Source organism: Silurus aristotelis (genome assembly GCF_946808225.1).
Source record: "Silurus aristotelis genome assembly, chromosome: 6".
Classification (NCBI taxonomy): domain Eukaryota; kingdom Metazoa; phylum Chordata; class Actinopteri; order Siluriformes; family Siluridae; genus Silurus; species Silurus aristotelis.
The window spans coordinates 15,104,480-15,123,345 of NC_139579.1; the positions used below are offsets into that span (position 1 = coordinate 15,104,480).

Below are 18,866 nucleotides of genomic sequence, written 5' to 3' on the forward strand. Positions count from 1 at the left end.
CCATATGATATAATCAAACATCTTGCACTTCAGTAGTTTCTCATCTTAACTATTTTCATCATGCTATATTGTTGCCAGAGTGTTTTGTTAAACGGGTCTGTTTTTATCTTATAATCAGAATAATGGCATGATTCAGCTTCTGGCTCAAGTCACAGAGGTGGAGAGTCTGACAAAGCAAGTTCTACAGCGGAGTAGCACGCCAGAGGACAAAATGTCCAGCTGAGAGAATGTTAAACTGCAGGGCCCATCCAACAAAATGTTATAAAATGACATAAGTTGTCACATAATGTAATCAAATTTAAATTGTAATTCATTATTCATTGCTTCATTTACAATACAATTCTCTTCACATGAAGCAAATTGTTGGTTATGGTTTCTTTTAGGTGTCAACGTAAATCTAAAACAAATGTTGGAGGAAAACAGGAAACACAAACAGTATTATGCACAGTGTCTGTAAATATGTTGTGTGTTATGTATGAGTGGTTTACTTTACTTTGTAAATGCTTAAATAAACACTTTCTATTACATGTTGTATTGTTTTGTGGGCTGGATTATGAACTATGACATTACTACTATACAATTATAAAACTACTATAATGAATTAAATATATCTCAGTCATTGTAAACTAATTTAATCCTGTCTGGACATTTACATGTCCAAATCTGTCTGTCTGTCTGTCTGTCTGTCTGTCTATACAACGACTGACAGGAATTGTGAAATAATTAATTTCTAGGGTCCTCCACCTCTGAATCTTTCATGCACTAGTTTAGATATGGCTGCCGTTTTCCTTCGTTTGCTGTTTCAGGTCATCTAGTAACAGCAGTTTCTCTGCGATGTTCCTCTTTGTGCAGAGCTTTTGTACCTACACATCAGCAGAGCAAGAGAAACAGACTTTATGCACAATAAGCCATTTTGTATAGTATGAATAACCTAAAGTATCAGACCTAATAATCTAGTATTCAGCACACATACCTGCTCTGTGATCATGTGGAACATGCTTATATCTTGGCTGTAGCCATAGTGTTTCATCAGATCCTCAATGTGCCTTAGTTAAAAAAAAATAAAACTTGAATAGCCAATGTTTGTGTTATAACAAATTGCTACACAATTTGCCCATCTCCCAGTGTACAGGTTATATTCTGCAATTTATTTGGCCTATGACAGACCTATGAACTTGGGCGTTGGTTTCCAGGTTAAGGCGTTCCTGCAGAAGATTCTGGAGCTCAGAACATTTGACCCCTAGCGTCTTCAGGGCCTCACAGGCAACAATGCGCACACTGGGATCCTCCTCATTTTGTACTGCCCACAGTAAAAGCCTCTGGAGCGTAGGAGTCAGCCAACCGATCCTTCCCAAAGCTACATAAAATATTCAAGGATTATCCTGTGCTCACATCAGGAGCAGTGCAACATGCAAAGTAGTCAGGCGGCATTCATTTTCCGTAAGGAGCTACTGATTTTTAGCGGTAGTAGGCAAAGTGATTGCTACACAACAAGGCTGTTTAACTTTATGCAAAATAGAAGTAAAGCACTTTGGGAGATAACCATAGCTTAAAGGGCTTTGGTGCAAGGAAACAAGCCACCATTGTTTAGTAGCTTGAGCAATATGGGTTTCTGCTGGTAAGAGCAGTGCTTAAGAGCATGCAGAATATAATCAGGAATGTCTAAAAGAACTAATAAAGAGACGAACATTTTTTGAACGGTTAAATGGAGCCTAAGTATCTAAATTAAGCTTTTGATGCAAAAATAATTTCTATCTTTATATATATATTTTTTAAATGGCTAATGCCTTTTTTTTTTTAATGGCTTAAGAGGTCTGTGCCTCCTGAATCAAACTCACCATTTATCGCTGCTACCTTCACCTCACAGGATGAGTCATTCTGCATTAAGTGAAACAGATTTTTCTGGATCTAAAAAAAATGGAAATGGAAAATAAATTAAAACGAACCTTTGAGTTATGAAACGTATGTTGCTTACAACATTCTCTGATTTATTCAACTTTTCTCAGTTTGCGTTCTATTAATATACATCATGTTATGCATGACATGGCAACCCTAGCAGCCTTACCATCTTATCTTTGATCATGAGAGAGGCAGCAGTTGAACAGGCTTGTTTACGTACAACAACAAATTCATCAGTCAGGCAACGTAAGAAACTGGCCAGCAGTTTAGCTGTCATTATCTTCAGCTGACCAATAAGAATTAATGCCTGGACCCGCCCAGACGTTGGACCCTCGTGTAGTTTGGCACTATCGCAAAAAAAAAAATAATAATTCCAATCAACTTTCAAGCATCATGAGCTGTAGCTATGTATGTTTTTTTTTTCTGTCCTGTGAGTCTAGTACCTCAGTTCATTGTGTATGGCACTGCCTAATCCCATTTTACCCAGAGCCTCTACTGCTGCCTGACGCACCAAACCATTCCAGTCATTCCACATCAAGTACAGCAATTTGTTGGTCAGATCCTGTATAAGATCCAATAGTCATGAATTATTTTCACATTTCTGTTTACTTTACAGCCTTTTTGAAACATTCAACTTAAGTACATGTTTGGTCGGAGTTTGCTAGTACCTTGTTGATTGGGCATTTGAGTTCTGAGATGGTTTTGCAAGCCAGAACTCGTTTTTTCCAGTCAGCACAGTTCAATTCCTCTCCTAGCAGTGAGCGCACTAGAATCTGAACAGAAGCAGTTTTGTCCTTTTGGTTAGAATTTCATATAAAATGTATATCCAAAAAATGGAAACATGAAAATAGGCCTTCACTGTAAAATAGCAACCACAAAATTCATTAAAATAAAATGTATGTTTTAGTAGCGTGTGGAATAAAAGTGCCCAATCAATCACATTTTTTTCTTTAATGTTATATGTAAAACTTTTTTTTTTTTTTATCTTCAAATTTTGTTGATTGCTATATCACATTTAATGTAAAAAAAAAACTAAACAAAACATTAAGCATGATTTATTTTGGTTTCTTATGGTTTCACATCCCTCCAAAAAACTCAAATATTAATAAACTTTTTATGTGTACACATTTTTTATATACAACATACACCTGAAAAGACCACACATAATCACTCACAGTCTTGCTACTAATGCTGACTAGTAGGGTGTCAGCCTGTTCTTGGTCTGATGGAGCATTGCTGAGAAAAAGCTGGGAGAGTAATCTTTCAATTACACTTTGACTGGCCTCCCCTTCTATCGCTAAGCACTGAGCTGCAACCCAGCCATCAACTCCTGTTCCTGAGGAATCTGTAAAACAATCAGAAAGGTACACACTGATACCTAATGTATGCCAGTTTATCTGTGTAAAATATAATGTTTTTTCACAAGTTGTTCTGTGACTACATGCATAAAACTGCTGTAATCAGTTATTTGTGTAATACAACAAAATTACAATACTTTATGATACATGGTATGCATATTGTTATACACAGGGATTATTCATCATTGTGTACACGTTGTATATACATTAATTATTGATATGCATGATTACAAACTAACAGCAAAATGTTGAGTTCAATTATACTTTTTCTTTCAAATAAAGTCTTTAACATGTAAAAAAACGTAAAGGAAGAAAACCTTAAAGAACCTCAAAATATCTAAAAAAAATAATAAATTAGTTTGTAACATAGTTTCTCTTTATAAATGTTATATGGACTAGTCATATTGCTCAGCTCTACCAACCCTGTTGTAATGCTTTTTGCAGTATATCCCGTGCCTGGGCATTGGGTGTACCGATGGCATACTGGCACACAGCGGCTGTCAGCTGAACTCTTTTCACTGGATCATTGAGAGCCAAAAGAAGCAGGGGCTGCAGTTCTGGAGGCACTGCTTCAACCTCATAGCTTTGACCATGTTGAGCTAATAAAAGACAAAGCAATACTGCTTTGTGATTTGGTGTACAAAGAAACTGAATAGTTGAATTATTGTAATTATTTAATTATTACAACTATCATATGTTGTACAACTATCTCTTTTGTACTTATATACTGTACTGTATATATATATATATATATATATATATATATATATATATATATATATATATATATATATATATATATATATATATATATATATTTTTTTTTTTTTTTTTCATTTATTTATTAATTTTTTTTACTGTGTTTCTGCTTCATATTTCTTTTTTTTTTGCTGCTGCTGCTGTTGCTGTAATATGGGATTTTCCCCATTGTGGGATGAATAAAGGTTTATCTTATCTTATCTTATCTCTTATCTTATCTTAGCCTAAATATACTTTTGAGAGATTTGTATTACAACCTAAACCAGTATATGGTATATGGTATATGGTATACTCACAATATACACTCACCGGCCACTTTATTAGGTATTTTATATACCTAATAAAGGTCCATATTATATATATATATATATATATATATATATATATATATATATATATATATATACACACACCTTAATAGTACCGGGTGAGACCCTCTTTTGCCTTCAGAACTGCCTTAATCCTTCGTGGCATAGATTCAACAAGGTACTGGAAACATTCCTCAGAGATTTTGGTCATATTGACATGATAGCATCACACAGTTGCTGCAGATTTGTCGGCTGCACATCCATGATGCGAATCTCCCGTTCCACCACATCCCAAAGGTGCTTTATTGGATTAAGATGTGGTGACTGTGGAGGCTATTTGAGTACAGTAAACTCATTGTCATGTTCAAGAAACCAGTCTGAGATGATTCGCGCTTTATGACATGGCGCGTTAGCCTGCTGGAAGTAGCCATCAGAAGATGGGTACACTGTGGTCATAAAGGGATGGACATAGGCAGCAACAATACTCAGGTAGGCTGTGGCGTTGACACGATGCTCAATTGGTACTAATGGGCCCAAAGTGTGCCAAGAAAATATCCCCCACACCATTACACCACCATTACCACCACCACCAGCCTGAACCTTTGATAGAAGGCAGGATGGATCCATGCTTTCATGTTGTTGACGCCAAATTCTGACCATACTATCCGAATGTCGCAGCAGAAATCGAGACTCATCAGACCAGGCAACGTTTTTTCAATCTTCTATTGTCCAATTTTGGTGAGCCTGTGCGAACTGTAGCCTCAGTTTCCTGTTCTTAGCTGTCAGGAGTGGCACCCGGTGTGGTCTTCTGCTGCTGTAGCCCATTCGCCTCAAGGTTCGACGTGTTTTGCGTTCAGAGATGCTCTTCTGCATACCTCGGTTGTAACGAGTGGTTATTTGAGTTACTGTTGCCTTTCTATCAGCTTGAACCAGTCTGGCCATTCTCCTCTGGCCTCTGGCATCAACAAGGCATTTGCACCCACAGAACTGCCGCTCACTGGATATTTTCTCTTTTTCGGACCATTCTCTGTAAACCTTGATGGTTTACAGAGAATGGTCCGAGATGGTTGTGCGTGAAAATACCAGTAGATCAGCAGTTTCTGAAATACTCAGACCAACCCGTCTGGCACCAACAAACATGCCACGTTCAAAATCACTTAAATCACCTTTCTTCCCCATTCTGATGCTTGGTTTGAACTGCAGCAATGTCTACATGCCAAAATGCATTGAGTTGCTGCCATGTGATTGGCTGATTAGAAATTTGCGTTAACGAGCAGTTGGACAGGTGTACCTAATAAAGTGGCCGGTGAGTGTATACACATGTATGCATACATTATGGGCAACAGCACTTTTAAAATTAATCCTGACCAATTATTAAAAAAAAAATAGTTTTAAGGATTTTAAATAGAGCTGATTCAGTAAACAGTATAGTAACTTTTAACAAACATGGTCATATTTCTTACCCAGACCTGTTTCATCTGAATGTGGACACAGTTCAGGTCTATTTAGTGCTCTCGATGCACATGTAACAATAGCTGCCACACGCACTTGGCTGTGCAGGTCAGTGAGATCCTTCATCAAGCCCTCAATAGTAACACTCTGCCTGCTAGTTTCTGGAAGAATGGCAGTATGTGAATTTCACTACAGAAAGGTTGCGGTGGCTCAAGAGCCTATTCCACAAACAACAACCCCAAAGCTGAAATCATATGCACATGCTCATTTACAGATCATTTACCTAAACAATCCACTTACTGGCCTGTTTTACCTGGTGAACGGAAAGCTGTAAACTGTTTTTAAGCAAATCTTATTGCTGGGAACTAATTTGCAAAACTACATACTATGATATACATTGTGTTATTGGAAAAACATCTGAGAAATGCAATATGATATTTTTGTCATATCACTTACATTGAGCTACATCTCAATGTCACTGGATACTGCGAATTTATTAATCAAATATTTAGCCTTTAGTAAGGACTGATTGAATGAACGCTATAATGCAAGCAAACAGGAACTCACTGATTTTCCAGGAATTTTTCCACCCTTCCACTGCGTAGCGAAGAGAAGAAAGCCTTTGCATGGGGCTGTAATGAACTGGCTCTTTGGCCATTTTTGCTTCTTGTCTTTTGTATTTAGGAGGTCTGAGCCCGTGCTCTGTAGCATAATCAGCTTTGGTGGGCAAAACCACCCATTGCTGTACTCCCTTCTCCAGTCTACTTATTTCTGCTGGTAAGAAAGGCATACTAAACTATGCAACATACACAATGCTTCACTTCTAGCTTTTCATTAAAAAAATAAATAAATAAATAAAAAAAGATCTATCTATCTATCTATCTATCTATCTATCTATCTATCTATCTATCTATCTATCTATCTATCTATCTATCTATCTATCTATCTATCTATCTATCTATCTATCTATCTATCTATCTATCTATCTATCTATCTATCTATCTATGGTGGATTCGCACACAAATAAACACCAACCTTTAGGCACACTTTGCATGTCAGCTGATTGTAAATCTGTCCACATTTCTGGACCACATGGAAACCTCTCCTGGAGTTTTTTTTGGTATTCTGATTTGTTGTCCATGATGATGCGATCTTGATTTGTCCTGTCTGGTTGATGCACTGGTTTGCCTATCCCTAAAGGTCAATTAAACACACAGTTTTTTCTATGACCTGCACCCTGACTTTTAGGCTAGATTCAAGGTTTATAAACTGTAAAGGTTTGCTCTACTCTCCTGCATACCATGCACACATATCACAGTAAAGTATTTTGTGTAGTGTAAATAATTCTGCTGAATTTTAGCATTTATCTGCACATACTTTCAACAAACATTTATTAGGTAGCCAGGTCTAATTAATACCTGAATAAAGTTCCAGTTCAAAACTGTTCTCAGTATTATAAACATATTTTCCAGCATGTGGCTTTAGTATGTCCTGTAGGCAAAGCAGATTTGGGGTCTTTATATGATTTTTGCCTGCATCATTTTCCGTTTTACTGATCCCATCTGGTTCATCTATGCAAACTGGCGAGGCACTGTATCCTTGTATTCTGTGAGAAGAATTTAATGAATTTAATGTCATTGGATATACACTGTCCAAGTATGTGAACACCAGGGCATTGAACATCCCATTTTAAAACCATGGACATTAATATTATCGCAGTTATAGTATCCGCTACCCTTTTGGAAAGACTTTCAGTTAGATTTTGGAGCATGGCTGGGGGAATTTATGCTCATTTAGCCACAAGAGTACTAGAGAGCGATGCTGGGTGAGAAAGCTTTATCCGGTGTCCACATAATTATAATGACAAACAGCTTCTTATTATAATATCACTTTTTAGTGAGTGAGAATAAAGTATACATGGTTATTTAATAAATAAAAAATTGTAATTGGTGACAACCCAACAATCGGCATTATATAAGAAAAATAAAACTATGTTTTTTTTGTTGTATAAAAAAATATATTTTGCATTTACTTGCCTGTAATAAACTGGTAGAGGTGTCTCAGTTTTGCTGCGCTGCAATGCTCTGGGTTTTGTGCTGGATTTGGGCAGACAGCCAAAGCCACATAAATCCTCCTCAACCTTGGACTCCTCAGTTACCAGATTGGCATCACTGGCTGACCAATATTGATCATTGTTCATCATTGATTTCAGTCTTGATTGATACTGACAATTTCTAGAAATCTTCTGTCTAACAGTCCACTTGACAGTATTCTTTGTTAACTTCTTCAGCACAGACTCATTTCCCTTGCTTGCCCTGCTCTGCTCTTTCTCCTCTAATATGGTGGGCAACTGGTATTGACTATTTACATTTAAGACTCCCCTCTGCCCTGTCCTCTTAACTGAGTCCACTTTTCCATCTTGGGGCCCAGGCACAGTGATAAATAAGTCATTATTAGTCAATGAATGCTGATGTACAGTTTGCAATGGTGGAAAGGCTGGTAAAGGAGGAGTCGCAGAGCTTCGGAGTCCAGCGTGGTGTTGCAACACTTTCATTCCTCCATGCTTTCTGCTCTTAGATCTTATGTTTGGTGCCCATGGGCCAGAAGCACAGAAAAGCCAGCTGAAGTCAGCTTCACTGTATGAGATGTTGTCCAGTCCCATCTCCCATATGACATCTTGAGAGAAAGTTAAACCCTTAGAAGCATCACTAACTAGCTGCCTGAAAAGCTTCTCCCTTCTGCGAGAGAGACACTGCTCCATTCTTTTTAGTGGCTCCTGTAAATCCATGGGGAGTTACTGACATGAAAAATGAATACTATAGTTAATACCTAAGCTAAGATGAAAATGACATATCTTACTGTATACATTCTCTTTATTGCCCTTTTCCCAACTTCTAACATTACCTGTTATTCATCATTCAAGCCACTGACTTTAATATGCTATGTTTATATCCTTGACTCCATCCTGCAGTTATTTTATTTAGGGTTACACTTTTTGTTCGTACATTTGATTAGCAATACAAAATATGAGACAAATTGTGGCTTAAAATAATCAGCATCAAATGGGTTTGATGGCTGCAGTGTGTTTAAAAAAGTTGTACCAGGGCCATGTATACCATTGTGTAGTATCCTCTCTTCTTTTAACAACAATCCGTATATATGTATCGGAACTGAAGAGAACAGTTGGGAGAGGTGTGTTGTCATATTCATGTCTGATACAGGATTTTAGCTGCTCAACAGTCCTGGGTCTTCTTTGTCACATTTTTTATTTTAATGATTTGTCAATTTGCAACTAAATGTAAAAAATATTCCTCCAGCTGTTTCTTTAAGTAACACTTACATTTCCATCCTCTTTTTTTTTTTTTGCCCTGTCCCAACTTTTTATTCCAAATTACATCTGTTTAAACATTTGATATGTTTTCTATGTTCTATTGTGAACAACATGTGTTTATGAGATTTGCAAATCTGAAAATTCTGGGTTTTTATTTTTCATTATTATTATTAAGGTTGTATCCGTTTTACTCTTATAAATGCTGTATTGTATCAAGTATCATTGCCAGAAAATAATATATTTTGATGGAATTAAAACCCATACATGAAGATATACTGAAATCAAGGTATGGTCATGAAATATCATGTCAATTATGAGAACTGTATACAATATAACTTTAATTTGTGGAAAAACTACATAAGCCCCATTTTTACCAACTTATGCACGGTGTCTTTTTCATACCAGTAATTTATATACAGGAAGTAGTTTAAGTTTCAGTTGCTGCACTATGTTTAATGCTACAAAAACTTCAAACTACATACATACTGATAAAGAGGAAAAGTTCACAGCACCAAAAAGCACCAATACCAAGTGGAATAATTACTCACCTCACAAGTCCTAACTATTTTTCTGTGGGGAAAATCAGTCAATGCGAAAGCAGGCTCTTTGAATGAATGACGCTCGTCTATGAGAGACGTTACCATGGCGACAAGACGCACGCAGCACGAGCTCCACGCCTAAACAGTTACAGTTACAAAGTGCACACATTTATTTTTATTTTTTTTGCATTTTCCTAAATACCCCCCATTTTAACATTTGCAATTGATACTCAATTAGCAAAAAAAGCTCCATAGAAAAAAAAAAAGAGCTAAAAAATAGGTTAGATATTACTTGGAAGGTGAACTAGCAATCAAAAGTGCGCGTGACCTCAGAACATGAGCAAAGTGTCTATTGCATCCGAATGAGCGATACACGGTTCCTATAAGGTTTCTCTTTATATCTACATAGGAGAGAGTATTATGTTTTCCATCAACGCATTTATGAACCAATATTGTGATCATGAAAGTTGAAGCTCACGTGCCAATTCTATTATAGAGGAAACCTTACAGCAGTGAGGTTCAGGGCAGGTGATCACTGGCGCGCCACACGCACGCACATACGCGTGCACGTGTGTGTAAGAACCCCAAAAAGATTAAATTATTAAATTCTTAATAAATTGGTTTGATGTTATTTAATGTTAGACAATCAGTACGCCCCCTTGCGGCAGAGGTAAAGGATTCCTCTCATGCTACTTTTTATTGCAATTTTATCAATTTAGCAATAAGCCTATGTATCTTTGACACAGAAATGTAAAAAAAGTTACTTAGACTAAGGTGATGACAGGCATATAAGAGGTCTACAAACCTCTACCTGCAGGGCAGTGTAAATAGGATTGCGCAATCTGATTTTGACAAAAAAAATTTGATACGAATCATAAAGTAAAGGCATTTCTAACAAAGATAAAAAGGAAAGACTTTGTTTAAAAAGAAGGAAAGAAAATTCACGTTTTTAAATGTATTTTTTCTATAGGATATAACAGGCGAGGCACTGTCTCATCACTGTCTCATTTCTGTCTCATCTCTGCTTCACTTGCCTCTCTTGACTGCACGTTTCTGTTTATATCTAAACGTAATTACAATGTGTGGTGCCGTGCACTTTTCTTTAGCACAGTAGGCTTGAATAACAATACAACAATTCTCTCTCTCTCTCTCTCTCTCTCTCTCTCTCTCTCTCTCTCTCTCTCTCTCTCTCTCTCTCTCTCTCTCTTCTCTTTCCTTTTACATTCATACATCTCATCTCATACATAATACAAAGCAGGCTAAAGCAGTAATAACTTTTATAAAACATCCCAGATCTTACTGTGCAAACTTATGTTCCCAATTGATATGTATATAATTGTATGGCTGAACCTGTGATTTTATGATTCAATTAATGTATTTGAACTTCCAAAATTTGATTCAAAGAAAATATATGATTTTTAATCAATGATGATTTTTGCTGAATCTAATTATGTTAGTGGCAGAATAAAACCCTGAAGCACATGGAACACCTATTAATTTTTTTTGTGACATGCATTTTTCTTTTGTTTATATGGAACAAGCTATAGTTATATAGGTAAAAACACACAATAAGTGGACAGTAAATAAGTGGAAGAAAGCTCTATGAACAGATGAGTCCAAATTTGACATTTTTGTCTCTAACAGAATAACTGTTGTAAGCCTGAGAACAGGAAAGAAGATGTTATCCGACTGCCTCACTTTTTCAGTCACACAGGGAGGTCAAAGCTTAATGGTTTGCAGTTGTTTTGGAGCAGGGAAGGTTCTGGGTGAAGGGAATACTGAACCAACATGGCTACCATTCCGTATTTCAAAGCTGTGCAATTCTGTCTGGACTGCAGCTAATTGGAACCAATTTCACTATACAACAAGACAATGACTCGAAGCATATGTCCAAACTCTGTAAGTGTTATAGAAAGTAAACAGTCAGCTGGAGTGTAAAAAAAACCCTATCCGGATACCAAGAATGTGTGAAACTGTTATTCATGCTAAGGGAGGATTTTAAAATAAAGTGCTGCTGCATTTGAGTGCTGCTGCAAATTTGAGTGCTGCTGCATTTGACTTAGCCCGTAACAGATAATTTACAGTATGATATCATTTACAATTCGAAGTTGAATTCAGCATAATTTCTACTGGCACCACAATCAGCAGGTTGTTAAACTTCATTGTGGGTAATGTAAACAACTGATAAAGCAAAGTTTAAATAAATAACAAACAAACAGTCTAACACACTGAGTTTAAACACAAAACAGGTGTTATATATTATAAGTAATATCCTTATGGTGGTGATGTGGAAACATTAATTGTAATCTAACCTAAAAAAGTAATGTCCAAAATGCAATAGTGAAATTTGTATAAAACCATATTAGATGTATTTCTTTTTCTTCTGTACTTGGGTTATTTGTTTATAAGACAGTATCCCCCAAAAGTGAGTACACCCCTCACATTTCAGCAACCATTTTATTAACTTCTCAAGGAACAATTCCATATGGAGGGCATCATGTTCTGCTTCAGAATGTCACAGTACATGTTGGAATCCATGTTTCGATCAATAAATCATAGCTCCTCACTACCAGCAGCACTCATGCAACCCCAGACCATGATGCTACCACCACCAGGCTTGACTGTAGGTAAGACACAGTTTTCTTGGTACTTCTTACTAGGGTGTCGCCACACATGCTGGACGCCATCTGTGCCAAATAAGTTCATCTTAGTCTCATCAGACCACAGGACATGGTTCCAGTAATTGAAAGTAATAGATTTTTAGACAGGTTTCTTGTGAGCCAGCTTTAGAAGAGGCTACCTTCTGGGATGACGGCCATGTAAACCCACTTGTTGCAGCGTGCAGTGTATGGTCCGAAAGTGACAAGGGGACTTTCTGCTTCTGCAACCTCTAAAGCAATGCTGGCAGCACTCATGGGTCTGTTTTTTGAAGCCAGTTTCTCCACCTGGTGCACACCAACGAGGATTAAACTAATCGTATTAAAGCCTTGGCCATATTTGTGGAAAGAACAATTCTAATTCTCATATTCTCAGAGAGTTCTTTGCCATAAAGGTGCCATGTTAAATATTCAGTCGTCAGTATGAGAGAATTGTACTCAAAGCACCAAATTTGACCTGCTATAATAAAAGATACAAAAATGTGTATGGTCCTGCCAAGCAGACAAAAACATGAACATGATCATTTTAATTTCGATAGTATTGTCTCTTGAGAAGATATACTAAAATGATTGCTGAAAGGTTAAGGGGTATACTCACTTTTGTGAGATACTATATATGCTTCTTGAAAGCTAATAAAGGCACAGGAAGTTATTCCAAGATCCTGCTTTCACATTAACCTATTACTGCTCTCTTCCTAATAACTGCAATGCATGTACAATATAACTGACAGTCAGGGATTCACAAACACCAAGTGCTACTTGTCAGCACATTCAGTCCTAATGTGATTTTTGAGCTCCTGAATACAGAGCCTAGGACAGTCACTGGGGCTTTTTATTTTTTATTTTTATTGAACAGAACAATAATTGCATCCGACTTTATTGATCAGAATTTAAAATCTAACAACTGTTTAAAAAAAAACCGACAACTTTACAACACAGTTTTTGAAATATTGCTTTGAAACTTACTGTAAAAATAACTGCTGTCAGTTGTCAGTGATTTTTTAATGATCACCCATATGAAATTTCGTTTTCATTTTGCATATTAAATAATTCATATCCATAACAAAAGTTGTTATATTAAAACAAAAGTTAAATGATATTACATGTTTGCATCTTGGACATGTATTTCATTCAAATAAAAGCATTAATAATAAAAAATAATCTATATAGTAGTACAAAGAAAACAAATTCACAGCAGCTCCCTTGCAAATCTTTTTGAAATTTGGTTTTCAAGAAAATGTCTGTTGCATTGTGGCTTCCATTATGGCCAGCAAACACAAAAAGGTATATGGTAGTGTAAATGATATAGGTAAGATTGAAACCTTTTAGGTGAAGTGTGTGTGTGTGTGAAATCTAAACTTCCAGCGTGTTTGGTATATTTATAAATGTTCCTTTAATTATTACATACTTTTCTCAATGTGTTTTCAGTCCTTTCTTCTTTGATGATTTGATATTCCAATACATGTGCCAGCGAAGGGGTATGCAGTCCTTTCTCACGCAGTTCCATTCAACTTGTACGTTAAATAAACTTGTACAACTTGTGATGCAAATGTTTATTTATTCCTATACATGTATGTTCAAAGGATTTGAGGCCTTTTGTCTGTTTATCATTCACATCAAGCACTTTCGTTTCAATCACATTCAGTATACAGACTGTAATTGCATATTTCCCTCCCAGGCGAACTAAGGCAATAATTCTGAACTTCTTTCAGATCATTATTTTTGATCAGTAAAGCCATAGAGTGCATATAGTCCTAAAGGAAAGTCTCATCACAGAGGGAACCTCTACGAACATAGTATCTCCTCATTTCTGAAGGCTCTCCACCCCCCTCAGATCTGTGCACAATAAGGACTGGGAAAAAGCGGGCGTCCTGATAGTTAGGCGGGCTATTATTAAGTGTTAGTTGGCTAGAGTGCGACCTGCAGCACTGCTCATCCAGGCAGCATCGTTCAGTCAGTGTGCTGCTATGACTCCTCCACAGCCCCACTGTGTGCCTTGACCCATACATTCTGCACAGTGAAAAATGGGAGGTGTCTTGAGACACACATGAATGGAAAGTGTGCCTAGAAAAAATGGAAGAGCAACTAGAGCTGGTGGTGGCCCGGTGCGTTCCTTCAAGCTGGCAGCAACGATCACAGTCCTGTAGCAATGTGCCATAGCTCTGTGTTAGTGAGTCATTTAAAAGGAACCGGTTTGATGCTCTGATGTCACCTTGTTCTGGCCGAGAATTCCCCAAGTTCAGCAGCATGGCTTCAGAATAGCTAGGGATAAGCTGACGGTTTGAGCAAATGTGCCATTCCAGCTCAGTGCTGTCTACTGTTTCCCCTCTTGGGATACTGCAACGACTATTCCTTGTAGATGGACGCTCATCTGAGGATGGGCTCCTGTTGTTGTACTCCAGCCCAAAAAGCTTTTCTACCTGGTAGTGTACGTAGGCTGTTCTATACTCTATCCAAACTCGCAGTGGCCAGGATAACATGAGGACGGCAGCCAACCAAAACGCAACCTGAGAAGAGTACCAGGGTAGCTGGTCAGGATCCACATAGACTATAAGGTGTTCTTTGAAATCAAAATTTTTCAGCTGCATGCCTTCCCGTGCCTCTATGTAGTCGTCCATGCCCTCAGTTTCTGAGAAGAATCTGGACCGTTGGTTGAGATAGACATTCTCAGGTCCAGGTCCTGCAAAACTAAAGCACTTGGTGAAGCGTAACCTTGTAGCTGGATGACTCTCCAGGCCACGTAGGTCCCGTGAGATGTCCTTCATTCCGCAACGGCTGTAATCAAACTCACCTTCCACCATGTGTGTGTTGACACGCTCATGGTAAACCTGCGTAGTGGTGTAGGCATCTCCATTCCGATAGCGAGTGACTTGCCGTGTCCTTCGTACAAAATGGTAGCCAATGGCTTTCCACCACACGCAAGGCCGAGCTTGACGCATGCGTAGCACCCTTTCATAGACACTGTCCACATTGGCTTTGTACTGGAGCTCACTGCGGGCACGGCAGTGCCAACACTCCATTAAGTAGACTGCATAGAGCATTAGTAGAAAGGCAAGTGGAATGTAGAAGTATCCGTCAGAGCAGGGGCTGTCGTGATATATCATTGAGCGCCCTCCTCCACCTCGTAGCGAGTTTACAGAGGCGGTCAAGGATGAGGTACTGGAGGAATCAAAAGTCAGTTTGGTGACTTGAGTGAACTGGCACCAGGCCACAGCACCCAGGCAGCTGTACATGAGCAAAGAGAGGAGGAGACAGCGCCAGTGTGTCTCACGGCGCATAGATGCACTCAGTGACTGTTTAACTGGCCTTTGCTGCAGAAACAGAAAACAAGAGAGAAAGTAGGCAGAAGATTCTTTAAGCCACCTAAATCAGGCTTAAGTGTTGTGAATTGAAAAAGCTGCAAGTCAAAGATGGAATCGATTTCTTAGAAAACTCACAGGGCAGAAGTAGATAATCACAGACCCTCTAGGGGTTTGAATCCATTCAGCTAAAAAGCATGTAAAAACTAAGCTAAGCTTGACATGAGGATTGTAGTCAATGCTAGGCCTGGAGTAACTGACAATAATATTGTGAATCACCAATAAGTTTGCAATGGCTATTGAGTTTAATGATACAAAATTTGTTTTGGAAAATGTGTCTGCAGCTTTAACATAGAAAGAAATTTGCATTGGATTTTGTCTTTTTTTTTGCCTATTTAATAGTCCAAAGCATATATAGTGTATATATTTTTTTTATTTCTGATGTATTCCCTTGCCTGTGCTTGCCAAACAGATGATGCCAAAATTATACTAAAAGCTACAAGCAATAGTAACATTAACTAGTGACAAAGGATAATAATTGCTGAGTTAGCAAATTCTAATTTGTCATTACGCAAAATATTGTCTAATCTTTAGAAGAAAAGTCTTTCATACTAACTGGCCAATACAATATCTCTCGTCAGGTAGCAGTGCAGCATTTTCATGCAGACTATGAAGTTAGCCAGCTGGTAACTTTTGATATATATAAGATCTGACAGGCTTTTAAGGAGCCATCAATTATGAAGATCCCACATGAAACAAAACACTTTAACATGCATGGAAGTCAGCAAGTCACATGGTCAGTGTGCAAAATACTACTTTACCTCCTTTGCTCAAGGCTAAGTGGTTTTGGAACATCACTTATAATCAGATAACTGTTAAAACATACGGTTTTGACAAAGACTTCCAAATTTGTAAGATATATGTGTGCCTCTAATGTACAAAAGTAAACCATAGATTTGACTTTTGCCCACACCTGAAAACTCAATTAGGTTTTACTAATAAATCAGGTTAGGCTTGTGTTACAGCCAAATACTCTAGCTATTCATCTAAACTGAAATGCTAATATCCACAGTCATTAATCATTTCTACCTAACAAAAAGGTTTTCGATTGATCCTGAAAGTGGTCAAGTGGCCAAAGGAAATTTCTGAACAAGCCACAAATTTAATATATTAAGCAAATAAGAATTTCTCTTTGTTTTTACTTTTTCAGAAACATGTGCAAGGATGGATACACTGTGAGTGTATCGGTGTGTAAATATTGAATATCTATCTATCTATCTATCTATCTATCTATCTATCTATCTATCTATCTATCTATCTATCTATCTATCTATCTATCTATCTATCTATCTATCTATCTATCTATCTAACTTTTACCACTTTTTTTCACAACATTCGACACATTATACTTTTTTTTTTCTTTCTGTAACAGGATATAGCTTTATGATTTTTTTTCGATCATGACCTGTTCTACATACATGAGGATGTGTTTTTCTGGGCGTCTGCACACCATGGACAAACATGAATGCACTTAACAGATCCATGCAGGAGCCCTGGTATTATCATGTTTAGAGTAAATCCTGTTTTCCTTGTAAGTCAGTCTGCATTGTCAGTGTACATGGAAGTAATGTTTGTGAACTTTTTTTTCATTTTCATATTACAATATTTTAAAAGCTTAAAGCTTGCAGTTTGATCTTAGGTGACAGAGAGTGCTGCAAAGGACTAAAATAGGTCTCAGGATCAATGACAATCAATAATGCTGGAATTTATTCTCACAGAGAAGAGAGAGCCTTAAGTATAAAGTCAGAGTCAATACAGAGAATTAACTCAAAATTGTTCTCAACATTTCTGCATGGCTGTGACCTGTAGAAACAATGCAACAACAACAACAACAACATAAAAACAAAAAATATCACATGCATTTTAATAGAAAAAGGAGGGATAGGGCGTGCAGGGGTTTCTCACCTCCTCAATGGTATCAAGGCTGGCTGGTGTTTCTGCATCATCACTGGGCCTGTTCAACACTGTCTCCTCCACACTCCTATCAGCTTCCACGTCTGTTGACACCATCCTGACCTGACATTTCAGTCAGCTCGCCTAGACCCTCTGAGACCCTGCTTTCCGCAGGGAAAATAGGTTCTGCGTGCACTGCTGAACAGCACAGGGCGGGAATGGCGGGAAATCAGCCAAGGCGTGCACGGAGATCCCGCTATGGGAGATCTCATTCAGTCAGACAGGGAGGGGGAGAGAAGAAGGAGGGTGCGTTTATCCGACACTCCTGCCTAGGTTCAGGAAATCATTCACTTTCACATACAGCACATTAGTTGAATGAAAATAGAAACCTGTGTGGAAAAGCTCATTTTAAATAACCGAACAAGCAAGTAGAGATAGACTATTAAAATCCTAATAATAAAATAAATCTTCTTTTATAAGATGATATTGACAATGATATATTGCCTCAAGCATCATCTATCTCATGAGTGAGGGTAGAGTGGAGCGAAAGATTGGCACACAAATTGGTGCAGCATCAGCAGTTGGGTGGGCATTAAACAAAGCTGTCGTGCTGGAGAGAGTCGAGTACAAGGCAAACCTATGAATTTATCAATCTACCTTCCAAAACTCACACCACATGCTCTGGGTGTTAATAAATAGAATAAGGCTGTGAATACAAATTGTAGAAATGAGCTTCCTTTCTCAAGGTGGCTGGTACCAGCCTTAGGTTGAAGTACTGTATGGTGAGAAGCTTTTAAGGAAAGTCACCACCCTCTGAGTCAGTAGGAGCCAGGAGAAATGTTTCAGGCATCTGTCTAGGATGCCTCCTGGACATTTTTTTGTTTGTTGTCCAACAAAGAGAAGTCCCCAGGAAGACAAAGAGAGAAAAATTCTCTCTTTGGCTTTGGAGCACATGGGTATTCCTGTGGAGGAGCGGGAGATGATGCCTGGAGAGAGGAAGGTCTGGGCATCTCTACTTAGACTGATGCAATAACAACCTACAACCAGATAAGAAAAAGATGAATGGATGGATTTACAGGATAAATGAAACAACAGTTAGCCATTAAGCTGTCTAGTGTATACCTCAGCCCTGTTACATTTTGATTAGCCATATGATGTTCATTCAATTACTTTAATAGCAATCCTAGTAGTACCCACTAATTCAAAATCACTGTCACATTTCTAGAAATGTGTTACCTTTATAGTCATAGGTCATTCACACAGACTTTCACACATTTTAGTGTTGTGCATAGCTCTATATTAAAGTTAATA

General features: G+C 37.8%; 4 protein-coding genes across 4 annotated transcripts in view; 1 reads left to right on the forward strand and 3 right to left on the reverse strand.

Annotated features, from left to right (window-relative positions):
• The window catches only part of haus2 (HAUS augmin like complex subunit 2), a 9,309-nt gene extending 8,782 nt beyond the window's left edge, over positions 1 to 527 (forward strand). The window contains exon 7 of the mRNA XM_083543815.1: positions 119 to 527. Coding sequence (XP_083399941.1) covers positions 119 to 223 — 105 coding nt within the window. The 3' untranslated portion in view covers positions 224 to 527. The remainder of the gene's footprint in view (positions 1 to 118) is intronic.
• Positions 346 to 7,308, reverse strand: LOC310727327 (HEAT repeat-containing protein 4-like). Its single transcript, XM_083543698.1, has 13 exons — positions 7,195 to 7,308; positions 6,812 to 6,964; positions 6,344 to 6,547; positions 5,788 to 5,937; positions 3,680 to 3,856; positions 3,075 to 3,244; positions 2,568 to 2,672; positions 2,343 to 2,461; positions 2,066 to 2,246; positions 1,839 to 1,908; positions 1,168 to 1,357; positions 974 to 1,046; positions 346 to 863 (listed from the first exon to the last, which is right to left on the reverse strand). The coding sequence occupies exons 2-13, from the start codon at positions 6,915 to 6,917 to the stop codon at positions 768 to 770; spliced, it is 1,641 nt and encodes a 546-aa protein (XP_083399824.1). The 5' UTR covers positions 6,918 to 6,964; positions 7,195 to 7,308; the 3' UTR covers positions 346 to 767.
• A 223-nt stretch (positions 7,309 to 7,531) lies between these two features.
• Positions 7,532 to 9,695, reverse strand: LOC310727746 (HEAT repeat-containing protein 4-like; the record flags this gene model as incomplete). Its single annotated transcript, XM_083544489.1, has 3 exons — positions 9,656 to 9,695; positions 7,809 to 8,573; positions 7,532 to 7,549 (listed from the first exon to the last, which is right to left on the reverse strand). Exons 2-3 carry the CDS (start codon positions 8,562 to 8,564, stop codon positions 7,532 to 7,534), a joined length of 774 nt encoding a protein of 257 aa, XP_083400615.1. The 5' UTR covers positions 8,565 to 8,573; positions 9,656 to 9,695.
• A 3,469-nt stretch (positions 9,696 to 13,164) lies between these two features.
• Positions 13,165 to 17,848, reverse strand: LOC310727326 (transmembrane protein 151B). The gene is made up of 2 exons (XM_083543697.1): positions 17,568 to 17,848; positions 13,165 to 15,614 (listed from the first exon to the last, which is right to left on the reverse strand). The coding sequence occupies exons 1-2, from the start codon at positions 17,670 to 17,672 to the stop codon at positions 14,058 to 14,060; spliced, it is 1,662 nt and encodes a 553-aa protein (XP_083399823.1). The 5' UTR covers positions 17,673 to 17,848; the 3' UTR covers positions 13,165 to 14,057.
• Positions 17,849 to 18,866: the final 1,018 nt, after the last annotated feature.